The sequence below is a fragment of the Mustela nivalis genome (genome assembly GCF_964662115.1).
Source record: "Mustela nivalis genome assembly, contig: HAP1_SCAFFOLD_2132, whole genome shotgun sequence".
NCBI lineage: Eukaryota > Metazoa > Chordata > Mammalia > Carnivora > Mustelidae > Mustela > Mustela nivalis.
In genome coordinates, this window is record NW_028134532.1 from 26,932 (window position 1) to 53,203 (window position 26,272).

At 40.2% G+C, this 26,272-nt stretch overlaps 1 protein-coding gene across 1 annotated transcript; it reads left to right on the plus strand.

Annotated features, from left to right (window-relative positions):
• Positions 1–933: 933 nt before the first annotated feature.
• Positions 934–25,994, plus strand: LOC309858283 (uncharacterized protein; the record flags this gene model as incomplete). The annotated part of the gene is made up of 6 exons (XM_082750958.1): positions 934–1,112; positions 7,854–7,968; positions 8,120–8,293; positions 10,846–10,952; positions 12,662–12,799; positions 25,895–25,994. 6 exons carry the CDS (start codon positions 934–936, stop codon positions 25,992–25,994), a joined length of 813 nt encoding a protein of 270 aa, XP_082607084.1.
• Between the last annotated feature and the right edge of the window lie 278 nt (positions 25,995–26,272).

Here is a 26,272-nt window from a genome sequence, read left to right on the forward strand (position 1 = left end):
TCAGATGGCTCTCTGAACTCTCAGAGCATACAGTTAAGTACCTTGCTACTCTTACCTTGTTTCCCCCAAACAGCATTGCAGCCTCAGGCTAGAGAACCCTGTCTGCTTAGCATGGAGGCCACCTCTTTGACTTACTCTGCCTCAGGTCAGGCAAGTCCCTTCTCTAAGTGACAGGTTTCTGGCATGGGAGGTGAGAGCACAGAACAGACTCACACAACTCCAATCAAACTTCAGTAATTTTCATGAATAAACACTTCTTCTTTTGTTGTAGGTCTTTAGAGTCTTTAAAATATTATTATCCACATTTATAGCCCCGGAGCGGCGAGCAGAGCGGAGGCCCCGCCGCCCCGCCACCCCGGAGCAGCGAGCTCAGCAGAGGCACCGTGGCCCCGCCCTCGCGCCACCCCGGAGCGGCGAGCCTAGCGGAGGCCCCGCCGCCCCGCCGCTCCGCTGCCCCGGAGCAGCGAGCTCAGCAGAGGCACCGTGGCCCCGCCCTCGCGCCACCCCGGAGCGGCGAGCCTAGCGGAGGCCCCGCCGCCCCGTGGACCCGCCGCCCCGCCGCCCCGCTGCCTGGGAGCGGGGAGCCCAGCGGAGGCCCTACCACACTGAGATCTTAGAGGCTTGGGCCTCGCACATGCGCGTTGGGCACCTTTAGTCACTGCCCTTTATGCGCAGGCGCAGCCACGCCGGATTCAGAGGTGCGCAAGCGCATTTGTGCTTGGCGTCATAGTTACCGTTGTTAGGTGCTCCAAGATTCCTAACTGTTGCGTGGTGGGTTTGGCTTATCTCTAGCACTGGTGTTGGTGTCTAGAAGCGGTGAAGAGCCAAGCGGAAGGTGAAGTGGTGGTAAAGCCTCTAGGCTTTGCAATGAAGAAGTTTTTTTGTTTTCAGAGTGGGAATGTGTGCTCATCCTCAACCTCTGACATCCAGGGGATGAATGACTTGATGGCTAGGGTTCAGAAGGAGGAAGTCACGGAGACCCAGCCCCGGTATAACATCCGCCGGAAAGAGCTCAAAAAGATCCACAAAGTTGCTCTCCTGGGTGATATATGGAATATGGATCAGTTGCTACTGCGTGGGAAGAACGTGAATAAAAGAGACAAGAGGAAAAGGTAATAGGCATTAAGGGCCTGCTTAGCCAGAGGGAGTCATTTTGTGTTTATGTAGTGAACTTAGATTGACCCCGCCCCTCCCAGAGGAAATTACTTGCAAAGCCTAGATAGATACAAGGGCAGGTCAGGCCAGGTGAAGACATCCAATCAGTGGGATGCGCATATATCTACTAGGGTAAATTGAAATTCAGTTGGCCATCCGTATATTTACTAGGGTAAATTGAAATTCAATTGGCCACACAGAGAAAGCCCAGGCAGTTTTCTCTGTGTGTTGCAGACCTAGCATGATTGTGCAGTTTTCTCTGTGTATCACAATCTCATTGCCCACCTGTGTATAGCCCGGCTAAACGACCTCTAGAAAAGTCTGTGAGGCTGGGAGGGTTCATCTCTTTGCAAGAGACAGCCCTGAGCGGTCAGTTTGATTCTCGATGCTTGGCGCGAAATAAAGCATTGCTTGACTTTCGCTTTGTATCAGTCTCATTCCTTTGATTACGGGATTGTCCGGGAACAAACAATGAGCATGGAGCCAGCATCAGGATTTCTGGGAAAAGCCTCTGGATGTAAGATCACGGGATCCTGTCTGTCTGATTGTGGAGCTCCAGGGTATGGCCCACCGGGAAGGAGCTGGAGCAGCCATGCTCCCCAGGGCTAGAGTGGATGCGGGGACGCCCCTTCCCTCCACTGGTAGGTCACCAGGGAGTTCAAGTCCCTATCAGCAGTCAGGGGGTTTGAGTCCCCCTAAGCTGTCACCAGGTGTTCGAGTCCCCCTAGGCAGCCAGGGGGTTCGAGTCCCCCTAGGCTGTCAGGGGTTTTGAGTCCCCCTAGAAAATCCCCACCTGTGGCAGGACCACTGGGCCTGCAGTTGTCCTTGTCTTGTTTTGTTGTTGTTGTTGTTGTTGTTGTCTGTTGTGTTGTTTGCTGTGTTTGAAAAAATGGGGCAAGCAGAGAATGAGGGGACTCTGACTTTTAATGGGTATAACTGGAGCCAACTGTGGTTTAGTCTAACTCGAGACAGAGACTTTAAGGAATATTCCCAAGCAGCTGCTGAAACTCTCTTTGTTTTGGGGCAGTTCCTGTCTTCTATGGCCCGATGTGGACTGCCTAGCCCCTCCCCCTTGCTGGCAGGAGAGCATGGCATCTGAAGTGGAGTGGGCCCAGGTGGAACATGAAATATGTTAAGAAAGAGGTTACTAAACTGATGGTTGTCTGTCTGTCTCAGGGTCTTAATGGGTAATTGTTAAAGTAGCTCTCAAAGTCTTTGGTATCCTGAAACTGTGAAAACGTGAAGGTTTGCTTGAATGACAAATGGAATTAAATTTGTTGTACATCTAGGTCTTAACCAAATGGGATAAAATGCTAGAGCGTTGGTTGTTGGAACAGTTTTGTGCTTTTGAAATCTGCTGGTGAACATGTTTTGTACTTAAATGATTCTTAAATTTGCCTTCTAAGAATTCTCTTGTAAAATGACTTCCGCCTTAAAGGAAATTCATATGGGTAGACTTTCAGGACAAATACAGGTCTTTGATATGTTAAAATCCTGGAACTAAAATGGGAAAGAATTGCCAGAAGTAAAAGCTGCATTCAGACTAAACCAGAATGAGTAACATGGGACTAGATGAACTGAAAGATTGTAATGTTGTATCTCTTGATGTTTTGTCTTATTTTAAACATTACTGGTTCCGTAGTGTTTGCTCTCCCAGGCTTGTTAAACTTTTTCTTAAGTTATCTGTAACTTACAGAGATGTAAAAGTAGTCATTTGTAAACAAATGAAGGTATTCAACTCTTTCTCTCTATCTGAACCCTCTGAAACCGAAAGGTCTCAGCAAGTATTCTTTCTTGCATGGCAATCAGTCATTTGCATAAGTTCAGTAAGAATCGGTTCTCCTTGTAACAAGACACCATTGGAAACACTGGTTATTTTACCAAGGCTTTGACTGGAATGTCATATTTGAAAAGATTCAGCTATGACTAGACAGCTTAAAGGAACTAAGGTGGACATTATAAAACCTGGAGCCTGAAAGCCCTTTGGTACTGTTGGCCTGATACCTTGCTTAGAGAGTTCCCAACAGCCTCCCCAGGAGAGTAAAGGATATCACTTCCTGGCAGATGCAGGAACCTCTGGATACTTTGGGGACCTCAGGAAGAGGAATTCGCCCAAATCGAGAGGTATTGCAGGCATGTCTGATGGCAAGTATGTGGCTTGGCTTCTGGCCTGGCCAAGGGTTCAAGAATTCACCCACTATCTTCAGCGAGGCCCTAAATGAGGATATGCATGAGTATAGAACCTCTAACCTGGGAGTCACTCTGTTACAGTATGTTGATAACTTGCTAATAGCCACTGAGGACTATGAGTCATGTTCGTGGGGATGAGAGCTCTCTTACATATTCTGCAGGAAAAGGGTATTGGGTGTTAGCAAAGAAAGCACAGCTTTGTCAGAGCCATGCTACTTATCTAGGCTTTGATCTCCACGAGGGAGTGCGTTCACTGTCTGAGTCCAGGAAACAGGTTATCACCCAATACCCCCAACCCCACCACGTCTCAACAAGTGAGGGAGTTTCTTGGGATGGTGGGCTACTGTAGGCTGTGGATACTGCAGTCTACGGATATTGCCTGACCTCTCTATGAACTGGCAAAGGGGGGGCTCACTATGATAGAGTGGACGGCTGAGGCAGAAGGAGAATCTTGGGAATTACAAACAGCCTTACTGAGTGCCCCAGCATTGGCCATCCCAGAAGCCCTTCCAGTTGTATGTGGATGAAAAAGCAGAGGTGGCCAAAGGAGTTTTGACTCAGACTCTGGAGGCTTGGCAAAGGCCAGTAGCCTATCTTAGCAAGAAACTAGATCCAGTAGCAGCTGGGTTCCCCCTTGTGTCTGCAAAATTGCTGCCATGGCCCTCCTGGTCAAGGATGCAAGTAAATTGACTTTGGTCAAAATCTCATCTTGACCACCACCCACACTACCAAAGGCCTTCTCCAGAATCCACCAGACCGATGAGTGATGAACGCCCGAGTGACAGGGTATCAGGGCCTCCTCCTCAACAAAACAAGAGTGAGCTTCCGGCCCCCAGTGGTGCTAAATCCAGCCACGCTGCTGCCAGTAGAGCTGGCTCACCACCTACATGACTGCGGGGAGGTCCTAACCCGAGTCACAGAAGTAAGGGCGGCCTTCAGAGACATTCACCTTCTGGATGCAGAGGTGACTCTGTTCATGGATGGGAGTAGTTACATGGTCAATGGAGAAAGGGATGCAGGGGCTGCGGTGGTTTTCCCTGAGCAGGAACTCTGGACAGCAGCCCTGCCACATGGAACATCGGTGCAAAATGCGGAGCTGATTGCACTGCTGATGGCCAAAGGTAAAACTGCCAACATATATATGGACAGCAGGTATGCCCTTGCTACTTTCCATATACATGGGGCTATTCATAAATAAAGGAGCCTATTAACAGCAGAAGGAAAAAGAATTAAAAACAGAGAAGTAGTACTGGCTCTCCTCCAAGCTATTTGGGACTCAAAAGAGGTGGCCGTTATGCACTGCCCAGGACACTAAAAGGGGACTGGTCTGATTTCAAAAGGAAACCAATTAGCAGATCAACCTGCAAAGCAAGCACCCCCAAAAAACAGTGCAGGAGCTGGTTACACTTCTGGCTCCAGCCCTACCAGAAAAACTGAACTATTCAGAAGATTTAAAGTATTTACAAAAATGGCCTAAATTAGACTATGAGGAGAATTGGGCTAAGACTAAAACAGGAAAGTTAATTCTTTCTCGGAGACTAGGTAAGAACTTAGTAGGCCAGATAAATCAGGGTACTCATTTGAGGACATGAAAACTTAAGGAGCTTATAGGCAAGCAGTTCCAGGTTTCTAAATTAGGGCGTATGTTTCAGGATGTAGTTGATGGATGTGCTAAATGCCAGGGAGTAAATGCAGGAGGAACTAAAATGGGAAGAGGGAAAAGAGAAAGAGGTAAGGAATCAAGAATTTTTTTTAATGTTATTTTTTAAATTTATTTTTTATTTTTTTTCAGCATAATAGTATTTATTGTTTTTGCACCACACCCAGTGCTCCATGCAATCTGTGCCCTCCATAACACCCACTACCTGGTACCCCAACCTCTAACCCCCCTGCCACTTCAAACCCCTCAGATTGTTTTTTAGCGTTCATAGTCTCTCATGCTTCACCTCCCCTTCCAATTTCCCCCAACTCCCTTCTCCTCTCCATCTCCCCATGTCCTCCATGCTATTTGTTATGCTCCACAAATAAGTGAAACCATATGATAATTGACTCTCTGAGCTTGACTTATTTCACTTAGCATAATCTCTTCCAGTCCCGTCCATGTTGCTACAAAAGTTAGGTATTCATCCTTTCTGATGGAGGCCTCATACTCCATAGTGTATATGGACCACATCTTCCTTATCCATTCATCCGTTGAAGGGCATCTTGGTTCTTTCCACAGTTTGGAAGCTGTGGCCATTGTTGCTATGAACATTGGGGTACAGATGGACCTTCTTTTCATTACATCTGTATCTTTGGGGTAAATACCCTCCTGTCACCAAGGGCACTTGGCGGTCTTCCCTCCTGAGGCTGGGCAGCAAGGGGTCTGGTGCCCAGGCTGGCTGAGCAACAAAACAAAATCCTCAGCTGCCTTTGGACCCACTCATAAGTCCCCATATAGGCCACTTAAGAGACAGCTTTGATATGACTGAACCACATTTCAATAGTGACAGAAAAGAAATGAAGTATATACAGTATTTCACTTTATTTTTTAATATTTTATTATTGACAGAGATACAGAGGGAGGGAATACAGCAGAGGGAGTGGGAGAGGTGGAAGCAGCCCCCCACCCCCAGCAGAATGCCCGATGTGGGGCTTGATCGTAGGACCCTGAGATCAGGACCTGAACCCAAGGCAGATGCTGAATGACTGAGCCACCCAGGCGCCTCCAGTATTTTATTTTTAATGGACATCTTTTTATATGTTAATGTTATAAAAAAAGGTCTAATCCCATAATAGATCAACTTCTGGGCTACAAATTTTTTCGATAGAATCCAATATATAATTTTATCTGTGTCCACTTTGTATGTATGTTATTTACTGAATGGCTGTCGAAATAAATTTTGAATTGGGAACATGGTTCTGTTTGTGATTAGGAAGACGTATTTCTCAAATGTGTACTCTTCCACATTCCATAAAGCAAATAAAATCATCATGGTTTTAAGAATTTTGTGTTAAACCTGCTCTCTTTTATCATTGTGATGACATTAAGAAATTTTTTGGAATCACTAGAGTGTACACCTGAAAGTAATATAACACTGCATGTTAACTGGAATTAAAATAAAAACTTAAATTTTTATAAGTAGACAGATATACCCTTCCAGATATCAAAATGTATCTGAAGTTTCCACAAATTACACAGTTACTAATGGCTGAAAGGATAGATGAATGAATGGGGCAGAGAAGAAAATGCCAAACACCTCAATATGGTGACATTTCATATTAGTAGGAAAAGGTGAATTATTCATAAACGGTGAAGAAAGACCTGCTATTTATTTATAATGGTATTAAATACTAATATTGATAATTGGTAATTTTTGATTTTCATATGATCTATAAATCTAATAAAATGAAAAAAATAATTTCATTTTTATTTAATATAATGTATATGAAAATCTATCATATATAAACATATGATATATTTATGTATAAGATATAGAAAATATATATTATTTCATATATAAAATATATATAAAATACATAATGTACAAAAATAAAACTGTTCCTGTTTATTTGAATCCTGAGCTTCCTTTGGCTTAAAGTTTCTTGAAAATCAGAGTGAAGAATTACTTAAAAAGAATTCTTCATTATTTTAGTCCTCTTTTCCCATAATGCTTTCAAGAACTAAAATTTATTTAAATGCCAACCATGTGACTAGAACTGCAGTAGAGCTGTTGTATGTATATAACATTATTACATTTAACGTAAGGCACATTGATTGTGTGATGCCCCACCATTTTGTATACCAATAAGAAATCTTAAAAAATTCTGCCAGTTATAATTGTAAGACATTTTGAATTCTAAATCACATTCCAATGTCAGAGATACTAAAAGGTGACAAAATGAGCCTCCTAGAATCATTGATATGTAGTATTCTTGTGAATATTTAAAACATATCTGAGAAGTAGGCATAATTGTATCACTTTACCTAATGGGATTTGTACAGTAGTAGCAATAGTAATAGTCATAATAATAATATGTAACAAACTTTGCATAGATCCTCATTTAAGCATGGTGATGAGGTCTCGTGAGATACCTATTCTTTACTTTATTTTTATTAGTTTTTAGTAATCTCTGTAGCCAACATGAGGCTTGAATTCATGATCCTTGAGATCAAGAGTCACATGACCTTCAAACTGAGCAAGGCAGGGAACATGAGCTAACTGTTTTTATCTCCATTATTTGATGAGGAAATTGAGGATAAGGCTGAACCATAACTATTAAGTTTAAATCCTATCCCAGGTTGAGCTGAATCCTGAGGTCACGCTCTACCTAGTCAGATAGCCTGCTCTTTTATTAGTATGGTGAATGATCACTAGTAATTATTGTACTTTCTTCAAAAGAAAATGAAATCTTTGTTTTTGAGTCAAAGGAATAAGATGCTATTTAATGTTTACCATTTCATGAATTAATTGCATGTTTTGAAATAGTGCACTATAATTTCCTAAAACATTCTTTCACTTCCATAGGACGCCTCTCCATCTGGCCTGTACCATCGGCCATGCTGACATGGTAGATTATCTTGTAGAGATGAAATGCAAGCTTGACCTCTATGATGGAGACTATAGGACTCCTCTAATGAAGGTGTGTGGTAGCAGCTGTGTCTGCCTGAGATGGATTTGATTTAATTACTTAGAATGAAAATTTATTACAATTAAATGTACCTAATTAGTTGTAGCATGCTTGCTTTAAATTCCCAGAATTTACACTCTCTTTCTTGGGATACTACTGACAGGCTGTACAATACCAGGAAGAGGCATGTGTAACTACTCTTTTAGAACATGGTGCTAATCCAGATCTTACGGATAAGTTTGGCAATACTGCCCTCCACTATGCTGTTGCTGGTGAGAACACGTCAATAGTAGAGAAGCTGATTTTATACCATGCAAATATTGAAGCAAGAAACAAGGTACGTAAACATTATTTATAAAGTATTTGAAATTTTAAAACATATATGTATATATAAATTTTTTAGCTACAAAACATTTATTTACATATTTATTCATATATGTAATAAGTAATAAATACTGAATTCTATCATCAAGTCATATACCATGGAAACAACTCCAAAGCCAGGGCAGGGAGGACTAGAGAACGATGAAGCCCACGGAAAGGGCAGAGCTCTGTTTCCCAGCCACTCTTCCACCCCAGAAGGAGAATATTCCCATTAGTGTTTGGGAGTGGATGGTGGGCTCAGAGCCCACAAAGGCTTGAAGGCCTGAGGGGAGTGAGGTGATGATGGAGGCTGGGTGCTGTGCAGGGACTTAGGAAATGGGTGCTGCTGGGAAGGGGTGGGAGACCATGACCCAGTGGGGTAACTTGGGTGAGTGTGAGTGGGAGGAGAAAGCAGCAGGTTGCAGGCCCCGGGCCCTCCAGGCCCCAAGGTTCTGAAGATGAGAGCAAGGGGATCGGGTCATGACATCCTCCAGGGGCATCTACTTGTGCTCATAGCCACTCTGCCTGCCATGTCCCACACTGGGGTCTCCCATTTCACAGAGTAGTTCCTGCTTAGCATTGTGTAGGTCCTCAGGGGGTAGTAGCTGTGCTTGGGGAGTCGAGGGGGACTGCACTCACTCTTCCATTTGTTATTTCTTTGACATGTCTTACCTCCTACCACTGCCCTTAAGGAAGCACTGTTGATTGACATAGATAGGGTCAATTTTTCATAAATAGAATCTCGAGCATTCCCTGAATGAAAATACTTTGAAATAACTTCATTGTCTAAGATTTCACTTTATTTTTATTTTTTAATTTTTTTTCTTGAGCTTAATTTTTGGAAATACATTTTTTTTAGGGACTGTAAAGAAAGAAAGCAGGAAGAAAGCACATATGCAGACTTATAAGAAGAGAAGCATGTTCTTCAAGTAGCAGGAATTTTTCTGTCTTGACTTCTAGTAGTAGTTCTAATTTTACATGGAATATGCCTTATTCTGCTCTAAGACCATGATTTAGCTATAGGGATAGGGAAGTGATCTATGTTTCTAAGATTCAGTTGATATTAATACTAGTCTTTGATACATTTTCATTCTTAAATGCAGCAATTATCTACAATTGATTATAGTTATTAAGTTTTTGTTGCCCCAAGTGTTGGTTTTCTTCAAGTTTTGAAAGAGGCCCGCTTTGGCTAACAGTGCTGTAAACTGTCAAGTTAGTTATTCAAAGTTTTAAGATTTCACTTTAATGAACATTTTTTAAAGAAAGATCTTATGTATTTGAGAGAGAACGTGAGAGTGAACACACATGAGTAGGGAGGAAGGGCATAGGGAGAGGGAAAAGTAGGGGAGTCTGATGCAGGGCTGGATCCCAGGACCCTAAGAACAGGACCTGAACCAAAGGCAGACACTTAACTGACTGATCCACCCAGATGCCTCACAGCTGCTCTTTTAATTCAGAGTCCATCTCCTTAGTGACCCATTTGGAGCAAGAGCACTTTATGTTGACATCTGGGATCCTGATACCATTGATAGAAGAGAATCAAGCATGTTGGTATAACCTGGAGAAAAGCTTCACCTTTACTGGAAAGCTCTCAACAGTGTATCCCTGAAACTCTAATTCTGAAATGTTAATAGTTGCCATGAAAGTATTGTAAAATGGGGATAAGCAAATTTAAACCGATTTCTTTTGCGCTAGAGATAATGTGCAGTTCTGTAATATTTCTCAAACATCGAGGATCATTGAATCTTTCTATTGAGGCACAATCCTCACCTTCCAGGAAGTATATGTTCTTTGGAATATAATTTAAGAAACACTACTCCAGAGATAATCATTTAGGCTGTTAACTCAGTAAAAATACTTTTAAGCTTTTACGGCTATGTTTTAGAGTTTGGAGATACAGAGATAAAATATAGTCCCTTCCCTCAAGAAGCTCTTGGTTTCGATGGGTGCAATAAAATAAGTGGAGTATACAGTGGTAAATGCTGTGATAGAAGCCGAGATTCTTGGAACCGGTCAATGTTTGAAGTAAGATTTGGAGAATGACTACAGTTAATCTGTTGAAGAGGTGGAGGAGGGCTATTTAACTTAATTTATTTTATTATTTTCAAAAATATTTTTTTATTTGAGAGAGTGAGAGTGGGAGAGAGATGTGAGCAGAGGGGTGGGGAAGAGGGAGAAGGAGAAGCTGACTCCCCACTGAGCAGGGAGCCTGACATGAGGCTGGATCCCAGAACCCTGGGCTCGGGACCTGAGCTGAAGGCAGACCCTCAGATTGAGCCGCCCAGGTCCCCTGAGGAGGGCTATTGCCAAGAGAAGGAGCAGCTTGTGAAAGAGGGGTGTGGGGGTGGGGGTGGGTGGAAAGGTAGGGGCGGTGGGAGGGGGTGGGGAAGACTGAAGGCTTGGGAATGTGGGGGGTTGAGAGTACTTATGTATGTGTTTAAGGTTAGAGGATCCTTTATAGGTTTTAAAATTCAGTATGGAAATATGTAATTTTGTAAATTATAAATTGGTTTTACACTTTTACAGGTCCAATTCACACCGTTTTTACTTGCTGTAAATGAAAACAACCACAAAATGGTGGAATTGTTAATTAGAGAAAAAGCAGATGTACATGTGGTTGATAAGTTTAAAAGGTACAGTAGTTGTTTTTTTTTTTTTAACCTTATATTGTTCTAGGGTGGTAATAATTAAGTCAGAAAGATTAACTTAATAAGAAGAGGATTAATTTATAATTACATAGTGAAAAATGTCGACATGTCATCAGTTAGGCAGAAATCAATTATTCTGATGGGGCAACATGAAGAACAGTATACACGAAATTTATATTCTTACATATTATTGACTGATGTGATCTGCAGTCTTTTTTTTTCTGCCATATGACTTTATGTTAGCTAAAAGGGTTTCATATTAGTTTTATTATAAAGTGTGGACTCCTTTTATTCTATGACACAATATTAAACTTCTTAACCCTTTTATAGTATTTTTTAGAAACTTCTACTTCATATACATTTTCCTTAAAAGATGCATATTAAACATAAATAGGAGTTGTTTTATCTTTTGGATGACTCCTTGCTTTAAATTTTTTTGTAAAGAATACTGATGTTATATGACCCCTAAGTGATTATTAATTACTATTACCAGATAGGGTGAGCTTATCATCCTTTTTCATCATATATATATATAAATTTTCCATTGGTAAGGGTAGAAGGATGAAATATAACTCTAATCGAATAGATTTTTCTTTTTGTGAGGACAAATCATAGGTTGCTGATAAAGAGAAAAGAGATGGACTTTAGATAGACACAAGACTAGGTTTAATTCCTTTCCTACTTGCTGGGTATGTGACTCTGGAAACATTACTTATCATCATCAGATACGTTCTCTGATATGAAAAGGAGGATAATATATCCTTAAAGGGTTGTTGTGTGTAAATAATATCATATATATATATATATATATATATATGATATAATAATATCATATATATATATAATATATATAGTATTTAATTTAGTGCCTAACCATGCTTATTTTAGTACCATTAACTGCAACTATTACTCTTTTATTACTGTTAGTATGAATGCTCTTATTTTAAGTCTGATAGTAGATTTTTTGTTTTTTTAATTTTAAAGATTTTTTTTTTGAGAGAGAGAGAGAGAGGGAGCGAGCATGAGCAGGGGAAGGGGTTAGAGCAGGGAACCAGATGTGGGGCTCACTTCTAGGACCCCAATTTCATGACTGAGCTGAAGGCAGACGTTTAAATGACTGAGCCACCCAAACACCCTTGCAAGTAACTTTTTTTTAAAAAGATTTTATTTATTTATTTGACAGAGATCACAAGTAGCCAGAGAGGCAGGCAGAGAGGGAGGGAAGGCAGGCTCCACACTGAGCAGAGAGACCAATGTGGGGCTCGATCCCAGGACCCTAAGATCATGACCTGAGCTGAAGGCAGAGGCTTAACCCACTGAGCCACCCAGGCACCCCTGCAAATAACTTTTTATACAGACCTGTCCTCTAGAAGGCTTGGAAGTACACTGAATCAGCTTATGGGGAATTCTTTTTTAAAATCTTCACTCATTCAGTTAAGTGACCTCAGCATAGTTTCTTGTTCATCAAATGACTTTAAACTAGCAACTTCTACTATCATACCCAGGTGGGACAAGAGGCTTATTTTTTGTCTTTTAATTTTAGCCATGGAGGTAATTTACAAAAATAAACACTTGAATTTGCAATGGTCAATTCTGTACTGACAGGAAAGATATTAACCTGGTAAAGTATATGAAATTTGCTGTTTAGATAACCCTAAGTTCCTAAGGGTGAAGTTATGTCTCTGTTATTTTAGAACAGCCCTCATGCTTGCTGCACCTTCTAAATCTCCAGATATAGTCAGGCTTCTTCTTCAGCAAGGTGTTAATACCTCTTCTCGAGATGAACGTGGATGGACGGCAGGAGACTATGCTCTTTTTGATGGATCTGATGGGTAAGTGTTTACATTAAAATGTAAGTTATTACTAAAGTGAAGTTTAAAATAATTGAACTCTTAGTTCTTATGTAACAGATGGGAATTCATAGTTTGATTCCGGCAATTTTGGGGCTGCAGTGAGTTAGCCCATGTCACTTGCCAGAAACCAAGACAAAGGCTAGACTAATCAGCATTAGAAATGAGTGCAGGATTTTTTTTTTAATCTCAGAACTATCGAGACCTTTATCTTTAGGGATCCTAACTCTATCTGTTTTATTCCAAGGATAACTGTTATGCATGGGGTACAAAGAATGTTATATTTGTGTGTTTATTCCTTCTTGCCTCCCTCCCTTCCTCCCTCTCCTCCCTCCCTCTCCTCCTTTCCTTTCTTTGTAGATTTCATTTATAATTATTTCAGAGAGGGGCAGAGTAGAGACAGAGGAAGAAGCAGATTCCCTGCCGAGCAGGGAGCCTGATGTGGGGCTCAATCCCAGGACCCCAAGACTGTGACCCGAGCTGAATGCAGATGCTTAACCAAGTGCCAAGTGAGCCACCTAGGTGTCCCAACATCACCTCCCCCCACCCCGCCCAACTAGTTACTTGGGTCCTGAGATGCTCAGTTTAGTAGAAAATCCTATCCTTTCCCTTGACGGTTATCTCCTTTCCCCTTTGAATTTTCCAAGAACCTAAGGAGTTCCCTAAGACCAAAGAGACGATCCTCTTTCTCAAGTCATTTGGAAGGAAAAAAGGGCATTCTTATCATTCCCTTGTTTCATTTGATTCTATTGCTGCAATATTGCTGTGTGGTGCCTTGGTGACTGAGTTGGTCAAGCGACTGTCTTTGGCTCATGTCATGATCCTGAGGTCCCAGGATTGAGTCCTGCAGGTGGGTCCACTGCTCAGAGGGGAGTCTGCTTCTCCTTCTGACGCCCCCCTCTCTCATGTTCTCTCTCTCCCTCTCTCATTCTCTCTCTCAAATAAATAAATAAATAAATAAATAAATAAATATCTTTAAAAGAGATAGAAAGTAAAAAAAGAATTAATTTTTTGAAAGAGAGAGAGAGCAAGAGCATGAGCATGAGCAGAGGGAGGGTTTGAGTAGGGAGCCAGACATGGGGCTTAATTCCAGGACCCCAAGATCATGACAGAGCTGAAGGCAGAAACTTAAAGGACTGAGCCACCCAGGCACCCCTGCAAATTACTTTTTATACAAACCTATCCTCTAGAAGGCAATTTTTTTCCCTGCAGTCTGGTTATGATTGACCTTTGCTCCCAGGAAGACCTTGCTGATCCGCATTCTCCAGTCTTCATGGTGACCCACAATGAGACTTCAAAGTTACAACATCTTTTAGTTTATGACATATGCTCATATGCTCAGCTGCTATTCCAAGGCACCAGCACCCTGTTCTGGCCACCAGGCCCCCTGGCTTTAGCCACACACACCCTTCCCTTCACACTCAAAAGCCTTACATGAAGCCCATATGTTAGTGCAGACCTTCATAATGAAGTACCGCTTGAGGATTTTCCTTGTCTATCCTGCTAGCAGATGATAGTTGGGACCCTTCTAAGCTGTTAAAGAGGTTCAAATAATGCTACAGGAAGAGCCTGGACTTTCCTTTCTCCTTTGTTACTAGGCCTGTATCTCAAGCCTGATTAAAATCCCGCAGAGTGCCTTTTCTTATGAGGTGATGAAAGGCCTCATACTGACCTTCCCAGAGTGGTGGGCATCACCTTTCCCGAGAGGCCATGTTTAGGTATAATATTTCATTAAATCCTCTTAACAACATTGTGAAATAAGGCAGTAAGATGCCTGTTTTATAGAGGAAGACTTGGAGACAGAGAGAAGTGGCTCCTCCAAGAGCAAATAGCTGTGATTATAGTTAGGACCACTGAGTTCAAAACATGTTCCATTATGGCAAGCTAACACTACTAATTGCTAAATTACTACTTCATGACTAGTTCACCTTACTTTAAGTATATAGGGTAATTTAAGTTTTGATATTAGCTCTGATATTATTTCAAATACACTTATGAATTTGATATATTTGGTAAATGTTTTTCATATCAGTATTAAAATAGTAACATTGTTTATCACCCTTCTTATATGTAGCAATCACCAAATAATTGCCAAACATACAGAAGAAAGACTTAAAAACTTTTCGCAAAATAACAATCCAGGTAAGACTTTTCAGAGTGAAGTACTTTTCGTGGTCACATAGATGAAGTCAGAGTAAAAAAGTTTTGATAATGAAAGAATAGTGGGGGAAAAAAAAAAAAAAACAAAATCGTAAATGTAAATTGTTAAGTTCATTTTCTTGCATTCTTTCTCTTTCTCTCTCCCACCTCTTGATTTTACTTATTTGACACAGAGGAAAAGTGAGAGAACACAGGCAGAGGGACAGGGAGAAGCTTATTTCTCACTGAGCAGGGAGCCCAATGTAGGACTCAATCCCAGGGTCCAGGGATCTTGACCTGAGCTGAAGGCAGATGCTTACCCAACTGAGCCACCCAGGGGCCCTTATTTTTTTTTCCTTTCTTAATATCTTTCTATTATTTTTTTTCTTTTCAGTGTAACATAATTCATTGTGTAAGCACCCCACCCAGTGCTCCATGCAATACGTGTCTTCCATAATACCCACCACCTGGATCCCCCAACCTCCCACCCCCTGCACCTTCAAAACCCTCAGATTGTTTTTCAGATTCCATAGTCTCTCGTGGTACATCTCCCCCTCCAATTTCCCTCAACTCCCTTCTCCTCTCCATCTCCCCATGCCTTCCATGTTATTTGTTATGCTCCACAAATAAGTGAAACCATATGATAACTGACTCTCTCTGCTTGACCAATTTCACTTGGCATAATCTCTTCTAGTCCCATCCATCCTTTCTGATGGAGGCATAATACTCCGTAGTGAATATGGACCACATCTTCTTTATCCATTCATCCATTGAAGGGCATCTTGGTTCTTTCCACAGTTTGATGACCGTGGCCATTTCTGCTATGAACGTTGGGGTACAGATGGCCCTGATTTTCACTACATGTGTATCTTTGGGGTAAATACCCAGTAGTGCAATTTCAGGGTCATAGGGAAGCTATATTTTTAATTTCTTAAGGAAACTGCACACTGTTCTGCAAAGTAGCTGCACCAACTTGCACTCCCACCAACAGTGGAAGAAGGTTCCCCTTCCTCCACATGCTCTCCAACACACGTTGTTTCTTATCTTGCTAATTTTGGCCATTCTAACTGGTGTAATGTGGTATCTCAATGTGGTTTTAATTTAAATCTCCCTGATGGCTAGTGATGATGAACACTTTTTCATGTGTCTGATAGCCATCTGTATGTCTTCATTGGAGAAGTGTCTGTTCATGTCTTCTGCCCAGTTTTTGATATGGTTATCTGTTTTGTGTGTGTTGAGTTTGAGAAGTTCTTTATAGATCCTGGGTACTGTCATTTGCAAATATCTTCTCCCATTCCGTGGGCTGCCTCTCTGTTTTGTTGACTGTTTTCTTTGCTGTGCAGAAGCTTTTGATTTTGATGAGGTCCCAAAATTTCATTTGCACTTTTGTTTCCTTTGCCTTTGGAGACATATCTTTAAAGAAGTTGCTGTGGCCAGTGTTGAAGAGGTTACTGCCTATGTTCTCCTCTAGGATTCTAATGGATTCCTGTCTCATGTTGAGGTCTTCTATCCACTTCGAGGTTATCTTTGTGTATGATGTAAGAGAATGGTTGAGTTTCATTCCTCTACATATAGCTGTCCAATTTTCCCAGCACCATTTATTTTATTTTTTATTTTTTTATTAAGATTTTAATTTATTTATCAGAGAGAGAAAGAGGGAGAGAGAGCAAGCACAGGCAGAGAGAATGGCAGGCAGAGGCAGAGGTAGAAGCAGGCTCCCTGTTGAGCAAGGAGCCCGATGTGGGACTCAATCCCAGGATGCTGGGATCATGACCTGAGCCGAAGGCAGCTGCTTAACCAACTGAGCCACCCAGGCAGCCCATTTATTGAAGAGACTGTCTTTAAGCCAGCATTAACCTGACCCCCCAAGCTGGCAAAGACCCCACCAAAAAGGAGAATTTCAGACCGATATCACTGATGATTATGGGTGCTAAGATTCTCAACAAGATCCTAGCAAATAGGATCCAACAGCACATTAAAAAGATTATCCACCAGATTGTTTTTCAGATTCCATATTCTCTCATGGATCACCTCCCCTTCCAATTTCCCCCAACTCCCTTCTCCTCTCTATCTCCCCATGTCCTCCATGCTATTTGTTATGCTCCACAAATAAGCTCTGCTTGACTTATTTCACTCAGCATAATTTCCAGTCCCGTCCATGTTGCTACAAAAGTTGGATATACTTCCTTTCTGATGGAGGCATAATACTCCATAGTGTATATGGACCACATCTTCCTTATCCATTCATCCCTTGAAGGGCATTAGTATCTTTCTTTATAGTCCAGTATTCAGAATTATTTAAGAATTTGAATACTGTCATGAACAATAGGAACAAAGCCATGAGAGAGACCGGACTCCAGCAAATAAACTGAGGGTTATGAAAGGGAGGGGCTTGGGGAATGGGGGAACTGGGTGATGAGTATTAAGGAGGGCACGTGTTGTGGTGACACTCGGTGTTATACGCAGCTAATTAATCATTGAACACTACAACCGAAACTTACGATGTAGTGTATGCTGTCTACTGAACATAATTAAAAAAAAAAAGTACCTCAGTGTGAAAAACAACAAAAAAAAATTTAATTGTAGGCAATTTAAAATATAAGGCATTATTGTCTGAAAAGAAATTCATTATTATAGTCATGACCCCTAAAATCCCTTGTATCTTTGTGTAAATAAGAGAAAGATTTTAAGTAAGTATGTTTCATACTTCCACTTTAAGCATATTAAAACAAATTGAACTTGTTATGAAAATGGATCTTTTAATTTTTACAAGTGGATTACATTTAGTAAATATTATTACATACTGATTTGTCTCATTAAAAAAGGAGCTATCCTTAAAACTGGGGACTCTACAATATATTCCTGGTACCGTAAAGAAATGACAAAAAATACGAACTGGAAAACTTAGCTAGTATGCAGCAATACCAGTGAGACTGTGTTTTTTTTTTTTTTCTTTAAAGGTAACTGTCTATGGTACAGAAATCAGAAAAGAAACGCCTTGAGGAGCATAGGTTGTTTTACATATTGTTGTACCAACAAGATCTCACCTTTAACAACTATTTAGTAATTTCTCATTAGTAAAAGAGAATGAGATATGTTGACTTTATTAGAACAATGTTTTCTTCTGTTTGTTGCATAATTGTCATAATAGTGTAATTTTTTAAAAAGATTTTATTTATTTATTTGACAGAGAGAAATCACAGGTAGGCAGAGAGGCAGGCAGAGAGAGGAAGGGAAACAGGCTCCTTGCTGAGCAGAGAGCCCAATGCAGGGCTCAATCCCAGGACCCTGGGATCATGACCCGAGCCAAAGGCAGAGGCTTTAACCCACTGAGCCACCGAGGCGCCCCAGGATAGTGTAATTTTGTTAGAACAAGATACTCTGTTGCCATTAGTAAAGAGATTATCATAATAAAAATTCAAATGGGGCAACTGAGGCTCAACAGATTATAATCAAAGCACAAAAATGGTTCACAATAACAAAAATGCTACCATTGCTTCCTAGATGTGGCACCTAGTGCATTGTACAATCTGAAATGTATGAAGAAACATTTAATTTAGTAGACTTTTATCAAAGAAAACTGTAGGTTGGTTTGGTTTTGCAATTTACTCATTTTCATTTGTTCACTTAGCAAATAAATATCAAGTGTCTTTTACCTACTGTTACTCTGATGTAGAATATAAACATTCAAAAAACACAATCCTTGCCCTCCAGAAGTTTGTTATTATCATTGTCATTTTTATTATTTACTCTATTTTCACTATTTTATTTTTATTATTTAGTTTATTCCATGCTTAGTATGTGCCAGAGTCCCCTAATGTTTATAATTCTCATTGTTATGTTTTTATTGGTATTTAATATGTAAGTCGATAGTATGCAGACTGAGTAGTAAGTTTGCCAGGTAAATAAGCAGAAAAACCATGTTTGGCAGGAGGAACATCCATCAAGATTACATGTTTTGCAGAGGGAACAGCAGTGCGGATGCTCAGATGTATGAATGAACTTCGAAGCACTTAGGAGCAGTTCAGTTTTGCTGGTGCAGAAAATGTGCTATGGGAATGGTTGGAATGAGTGAATACTTAGCTAAGGCAAGCTAATGAAAGTTTTTCAGTACCATGGAAAGGTGTAGATCTTACCCTTTAGACCTTGGGAAATTTATCAGATCTAATGCTTTTAGCTGCAAATAACAGGTGACTTATAATAGTGACTAAAATGGGCCCACCTGGGTGGCTTATTCATTATGCATTGACTCTTAGTTTCAGCTCAGGTCACAGTCTCATGGGTCATGAGATCAAGCCCAACATCCCACAGGGCTCTGTGCTCAGCATGGAGTCTGCTTGATGATTCTCTTCCTCTGCCATTCTCCGATTCGTGCACTCTCTCTAGTAAGCGTTCACTCTCTCTCAAATAAATAAATCTAAAAAAAGCAAACCAAACAAAACAGTGACTAAAACAGTAGGAACCAGAATCGTTTTGATGGATCAGTGATGTCTCCAGGATCCCAGTTGTCTCTTTTTAGCTGTGAGGTTGGCAATATTTTCTATGCCCTTTCCTGATTGGCTAATTAGCAACAGTTAGAGGCATATTCTCACATGACAATATCCATTGACTGGAAGGACTGTTTTTCTTTATATGTTTCTTTTCTTTTTTTAAAATATTTTGTTTATTTATTTGACACAGAGAGACAGACAGGGAATACAAGCAGGGGGAAGCGGCAGAGGGAGAAGCAGGCCTCTTGCTGAGCAGAGAGCCTGATGTGGGGCTGGATCCCAGGACCCTCGAATCATGACCCGAGCCGAAGGCTGACGCTTAACAACTGAGCCACCCAGGCACCCCTATATGTTTCTTTTAAATAGGAAGAAAACTCAGAGGCTTGCAGCAATTTTCCTCTAACATCTCATAAGCTTAGTTATATCACATGCTTATTCCTAAACCAGCCACTGGTAAACCAAGTACTGTGATTAGCTTAGAATAATCCTTTTTCCTTTTGAAGCTGGGGTAAGGGCACCTTCTTTGTGTTTGGGACAATAAATATCCAAATAAAGCTGTGGTTTTCCAGCAAGAATGAAGACTATGGCACGGTTATTGGGGAGGGAGCCAGCAGTACTTGATGCAGAGACTCACTGGAGAATGTGAAGCAGAAGGGTAACAAGATTAGATTTGAATTAGGGCCTTCTGGTTGTGGCACAAAATAGTGATCACCAAGCTTTTTCTCTAAAGGGCCAGACAGTGAATATTTAAGGCCCTGTGGTTTTTCAACTACAAATACCACTATAGTGTGAAAGCAGCTGTAGCAATATGTAGGTGAATAGCAAGAGCCAACCATCTGGTTCTGTAAATAAAGTTTTATGGGGGCACAGGCATGTTACTGGTCTGACTTGGCCTGTGGCCATAGTTTGGTCACCCCTCATGTGGAGGATAGATTGGAAAAAAAACACATAAAGATACTGGAAGATAAAGGACGCTTATATTTCCTTAGTCTAGTATCAGTCCATTATGAAATGTTCTCTCCTCTATACTGAAAACATCAGGAGGCTCAATTTATTCAATTTACAATGTTGTTCTTTTTCTAGGCCTTATCTTTCTGATTTTTTAAAAATTTAAAACTTTTCAAAAGATTTTATTTATTTGAGAGAGAGCACCAGTGGGGCATAGGGGCAGAAGGAGAGGGAGAAGCAGACTCCCCATTGAGCAGGGAGCCTGGTATGGGGCTTGATCCCAGGACCCTGAGACCATGACTTGAGGTGAAGGTAGATGCTTAGCTGAGTCACCTAGGTGCCCCCTTTCTCATTTGTTTTGCTTAAAAACTTTTTATTCATTTAAGAAATAACATTAGTTGGTGGCTTTTTTTTTTCTTCTGGAAGTCATCAGTTAGGAGCTCATGTTTGTGTAGGGCAGTGGCAGGGGAAATATAAAGCAATGAGAGAAAAGAAGTATAATTAATACAGTTTCATGATTATTGAATGTAGAAAGAGGAGAGAGGGGAATGCCTGGGTGGCTCAGTTATTTAGTAGCCGCCTTCAGCTCAGGTCATGATCCCAAGGTCCTGGGATAAAACCCCACATTGGGGTCCCTGCTCCATGGGAAGCCTGCTTCTCACTCTCCCACTCCCCCTGCTTGTGTTCCCTCTCTCTCTGTGTCTCTCTGTCAAATAAATAAATAAAATATTAAAAAAGGGGAGGGGGAAGAAGAAATCTTAGAAGAGTCATACATTTCCAGGTTGTACACTAACATTTAAACTGGCCATGAAGAATGAGTAGGACTTTATCAGAGTGCAGTGGGAATAGGGAAGACCAGGTATTTTCTGTATATGTTGAATTTGATGGAATATCCATGTAGTATATTTTTAGTAATTGGATAATTGAATACTAGGAGTTTCTAGCTGGAGATAGAACATCAAGTTTGGAGGTGCTTATTTGAAATAAACTGATTAGAATTATTAGGCAAAGTCATAGCTTGGACAAAGATTGAGCTTGTCCATGATGGAAAACATATAGAAATAGATGAAGGCCAGTGAACAAAGCCTGGGAATACCAATATATAAAGAGTGGATGGAGGTGTAAGACTTGGTAGAGAAGACTGAGAAGTGGCTGGGGAAACTTAGGATGAGGAATTAGAGGAAATGTTATTGAAAAATTTGAAAAAAAATTTCATGGAGTATTAATTGTATCAAATAAAATCACTAAAAAAAGTTGGATTTAACTTTTAAAAGTTCTTACCAAAAATGGTAAAAGAACCATTTTTGAGTTGTAAGGTCTGTTATTTATGTGACCGGTACATTCTGTGTCCAAATATGGAAAAATAACACATCAAGTAAGGTCTTCCCTAACTTTTTCTAACTGCAGTATCTACCTGGACAGGGTCAAGGGGAAATGGTCTAGCCTGGTGAGTAGAGTGGCCAACATTTTCCCATAATTGTCAAAACCTAGGGGTCAAGTGTGAGGAAAAGTGTTGTCTTTCTTACCTTTTTTGTTTAGAGGTACTTGAGCTTTTCTTCAAGTCCCTGGGACATTCTCCTGGATGAATACTAGGGCCACAATCTGGAAGCAATAGGCAGGAAGTCACTGTCAGGCCCTATCTTTGAAATGGAATCACGATGCAGCTGTATTTTGACAATTTTAAATTTTGATCAGAAATATTTTACACAGACCAGCAGTTTGGGAGAAACTGACCCCTTCTAAGTATTTTATTGCAGAAAATTAGTATAATATCAAGGAGGAAATATAAGGTGATATGCTGACTATACTAGTTCTCACTTGCCAGGGATTCTGTGTCAGTAAAAAATGTCAGTACTGGACTATTTTTGTTAGTGCTGTCTCTCTCCATCCTCTTTCATTTGCCTTCTTCTGATATCTCTACTTTTACTGATCATTTTTTAAAATTTATTTTTTATTTATTTTCAGAAAAACAGTATTCATTATTTTAGCACCACACCCAGTGCTCCATGCAATCTGGGCCCTCTATAATACCCACTACCTGGTACCCCAACCTCTACCACCCGCCACTTCAAATCCCTCAGATTGTTTTTTAGAGTCCATAGTCTCTCATTGTTCATCTCCCCTTCCAATTTCCCCCAACTCCCTTCTCCTCTCTAACTCCCCATGTCCTCCATGCTATTTGTTATGCTCCACAAATAAGTAAAACCCTATGATAATTGACTCTCTCTGCTTGACTTATTTCACTCAGCAGAATCTCTTCCAGTCCCGGCCATGTTGCTACAAATGTTGGGTACTCATCCTTTCTGATGGAGGCATAATACTCCATAGTGTATGTGAAGCACATCTTCCTTATCCATTCGTCCGTTGAAGGGCATCTTGGTTCTTTCCACAGTTTGGCGACCGTGGTGGCCATTGCTGCTGTAAACATTGGGGTACAGATGTCTCTTCTTTTCACGACATCTGTATCTTTGGGATAAATACCCAGTAGTGCAATTGCAGGGTCATAGGGAAGTTCTATTTTTAATTTCTTGAGGAATCTCCACACTGTTATCCAAAGAGGCTGCACCAACTTGCATTCCCACCAACAGTGGAAGAGGGTTTCCCTTTCTCCACATCCCCTCCAACACATGTTGTTTCCTGTCTTGTTAATTTTGGCCATTCTGACTGGTGTAAGGTGATATCTCAATGTGGTTTTAATTTGAATCTCCCTGATGACTAGTGATGATGAGCATTTTTTCATGTATCTGATAGCCATTTGTATGTCTTCATTGGAGAAGTCTCTGTTCATATCTTCTGCCCATTTTTTGATATGATTGTCTGTTTTGTGTTTGTTGAGTTTGAGGAGTTCATTATAGATCCTGGATATCAACCTTTTGTCTGTACTGTCATTTTCAAATATCTTCTCCCATTCCATGGGTTGCCTCTTTGTTTTTTTGACTGTTTCCTTTGCTGTGCAGAAGCTTTTGATTTTGATGAAGTCCCAAAGAATTTCATCTGTAAAGAAAGCACTAAGGAATACTGTCTTGGAATCTATCACTATTGGAACACATTTCTACCATATGTTTATTTCCTTCAAAGGTAACAGGCTACCCCATCTAAAATGTATTTCATATTTTGTTGTTTCTTATGGTAAATTTCTTTGTAGCTGTACCACAGTGACAGAGTTAGTGATGATATTTAGCCAAGATTGAAAGCATTTTCCGGATTATCGGAAATTTTTATGTGACATGCTTTTGTATTTTTTCAGAATTTGGTAAACTGTGCCTTAACAAGAATATGTGGCCAATTAGATTGACAAGTTTTTAACCACCTATGTATATAAGATAACTCACTTTGTTTTCCCCCAAATGAGTTCTGTTGATCTCTAATGATCAAATCCACTATTTTCAGACTGGAGTGGATAACTCATCCTACATTTTGACTGTAGTATTTCTGAGTTTTTGAGCAGTTTGTCAACAACTGCCTTTAATAGGTGAACTGTTTCTATTTCTATAAGAAATTAAGAAAACGAGTGGAAACAAAAATCTCTATAACCAATAGTGTGTTATTATACTGTGTATGATAGTTATATATTTTTCTATAATTATCCCAGTTACCTTATCGATTCATAACTACAATAGAAGTGAATTAAGCCCTATTAAGTTGCAGAAAATTTATGTGACCTTTTAGTTTTTTTATAGGAACTTTTATACTGTAGGACATATTGGTAACCATCAGAATTCTCTTTTTTTTCCCCCAATTAAAATACGATTGTTACTTGTTTCACATTATTTTCTGACATTATTTCATCTATTCCTTTTATGCCTTTATTCAAATGGATATAGAAATACAGCAGTCTCCCAGGCAAATACTAAGAAAAACAGATTCAAGGAAAGGTGTTCTGTGAAATAACCTTCTAACTGTAATCGTGTCTTAAAACATCAACCTTAATCATAAAAATTGCATATAATGCGGGGCGGCTGGGTGGCTCAGAGGCTTAAGCCTCTGCTTTCGGCTCAGGTCATGATCTCAGGGTCCTGGGATCGAGCCCCGCATCGGGCTCTCTGCTCAGCAGGGAGCCTGCTCCCTGCCCTCTCTCTGCCTGTCTCTCTGCCTACCTGTGATCTGTCAAATAAATAAATAAAATATTTAAAAAAAATTGCATATAATGCATCGGTATTAGAGGCCCCCAAAATGACACCCAGGTTTGGTTATTCACTGGAGGAACTCGCACATCTCAGCATATTTGTACGCATGTCTGTGGTTTATTACAGTGAAATGATACAAAGCAAAATCAGCAGAGAAAAGGTGCCTGGAGTGAAGTCTAGAGGAAGCCAAGTGCAGGCTTCTAAGAATCCTCTGCCTATGGGTGTACTTAATTTTTCCAGCATCAAATCATGACAACTCGTGTGAGATGTTGTCTGCCAATACAAGAATCTTATAGATACTCAGTGCCTGAAATTTTCTTTAAGTGATAATCATGTAGGCATCTTCTCCCTAGCATATATCAAAATTCTGGTTCCCAGAAGGAAATCAAGTAATAAGTACTAGATAAATCACCTGGTTTGTACCAACACTTAGCAGTCTCAATGGATACCTTTTGTTTTTTCCTTCACAGTAAATAGGCCTCATTTTTTACAGCATTTTCAAGTTCATTGCGCAATATAGCAGAAAGTACAGAGAGTTTCCATTTACCGCATGTTCCTCTACACGTGTAGCCTTCCTTGTTGCTAACATCCTGAACCACAGTGGTACATTGTTTTATTTATATTAGCTCATCTTTACTGTCCACATCCATAATTTACATCAGGGTTCATTCTTGGTGTTGTACATTCTATGGGTTTTAACAAATGTGTGATGACATGTATCTATCATGTGGTATCACATAGAATAGTTTCACTGCCTTAAAATTTCTCTGTGCTGTGCCTGTTCCCCTTGCTACAACCCTTAACTCCTAACTTAAAAAGTTTTACTTTTACCAGAATGTCATATAGTTGCAATCATACAGTGGATATCTTCTTGAATTTTTTAAAAATTAAAATTCCGAGGTAATTGAATATAGTGATTCAAGATAATCTTTGTCCTTTGTTATGTTCATCAGTGTAGGATCTGATGACATATGCCTTACAGACTGAAAAAGTGTGATTTCTACAGACGTTTGTCACATAGTGGGGAATATTGAGAACAATGACATCATATCCTGCTACCTAGCCAAATCACTGGTACCATTCTGGTCTAAGAGGTGGATCCAGATAGACTCTCCAGCAATAAAAATAGGTCATCTCAAGAGAACCAGAATCATTAAAATCACTAAAAGCATTCATACTTACCTTGCAATTGGAAATAAGGCCAGAGAGAGTCTGTTTGCTATGTTTTGCCATGCTGCAAAGTAGAGTGGCTGTAGACAAAACTTTGTGATGAGGTGTTTCACCCCAAACTTAACAACCCCTGCTGGAGATCTGGAGAAGTTCTGTTGTGTTATAGCGAAATAAGTATAGTCTCTTTTAACTGCGTCTCATAGTGAAAGTCCTGAAGAATCCAGAAGAATCCTGACATTGTCAGTCTATGATGATGATTCTGCTAATGACACCATTTTCTGTCAGTCTCAAGGGTTTGGTTAAAATTGTGGTCATTATAAACATCCACTTGTAGGTATCAAATTCAGATAAATAGCATTCTTTTCTTCCATTTGGTAAATGTAGAGGAGAAAGTAAGATTTCTTAGCGAGTTAACTGCCTACCAATAGTATAATTAATATTCACTCCAGTGTGGTTACCAGGTATGGTCCCGAAGAATACTTTTTAACACAACATCAGTCTTAGACTTTGAATATTCTGTATTTCTCTGTTGTTGATTTAAAATGTATTTTGCTTTTTTCTTTACAGAGAATAAGTCTTCT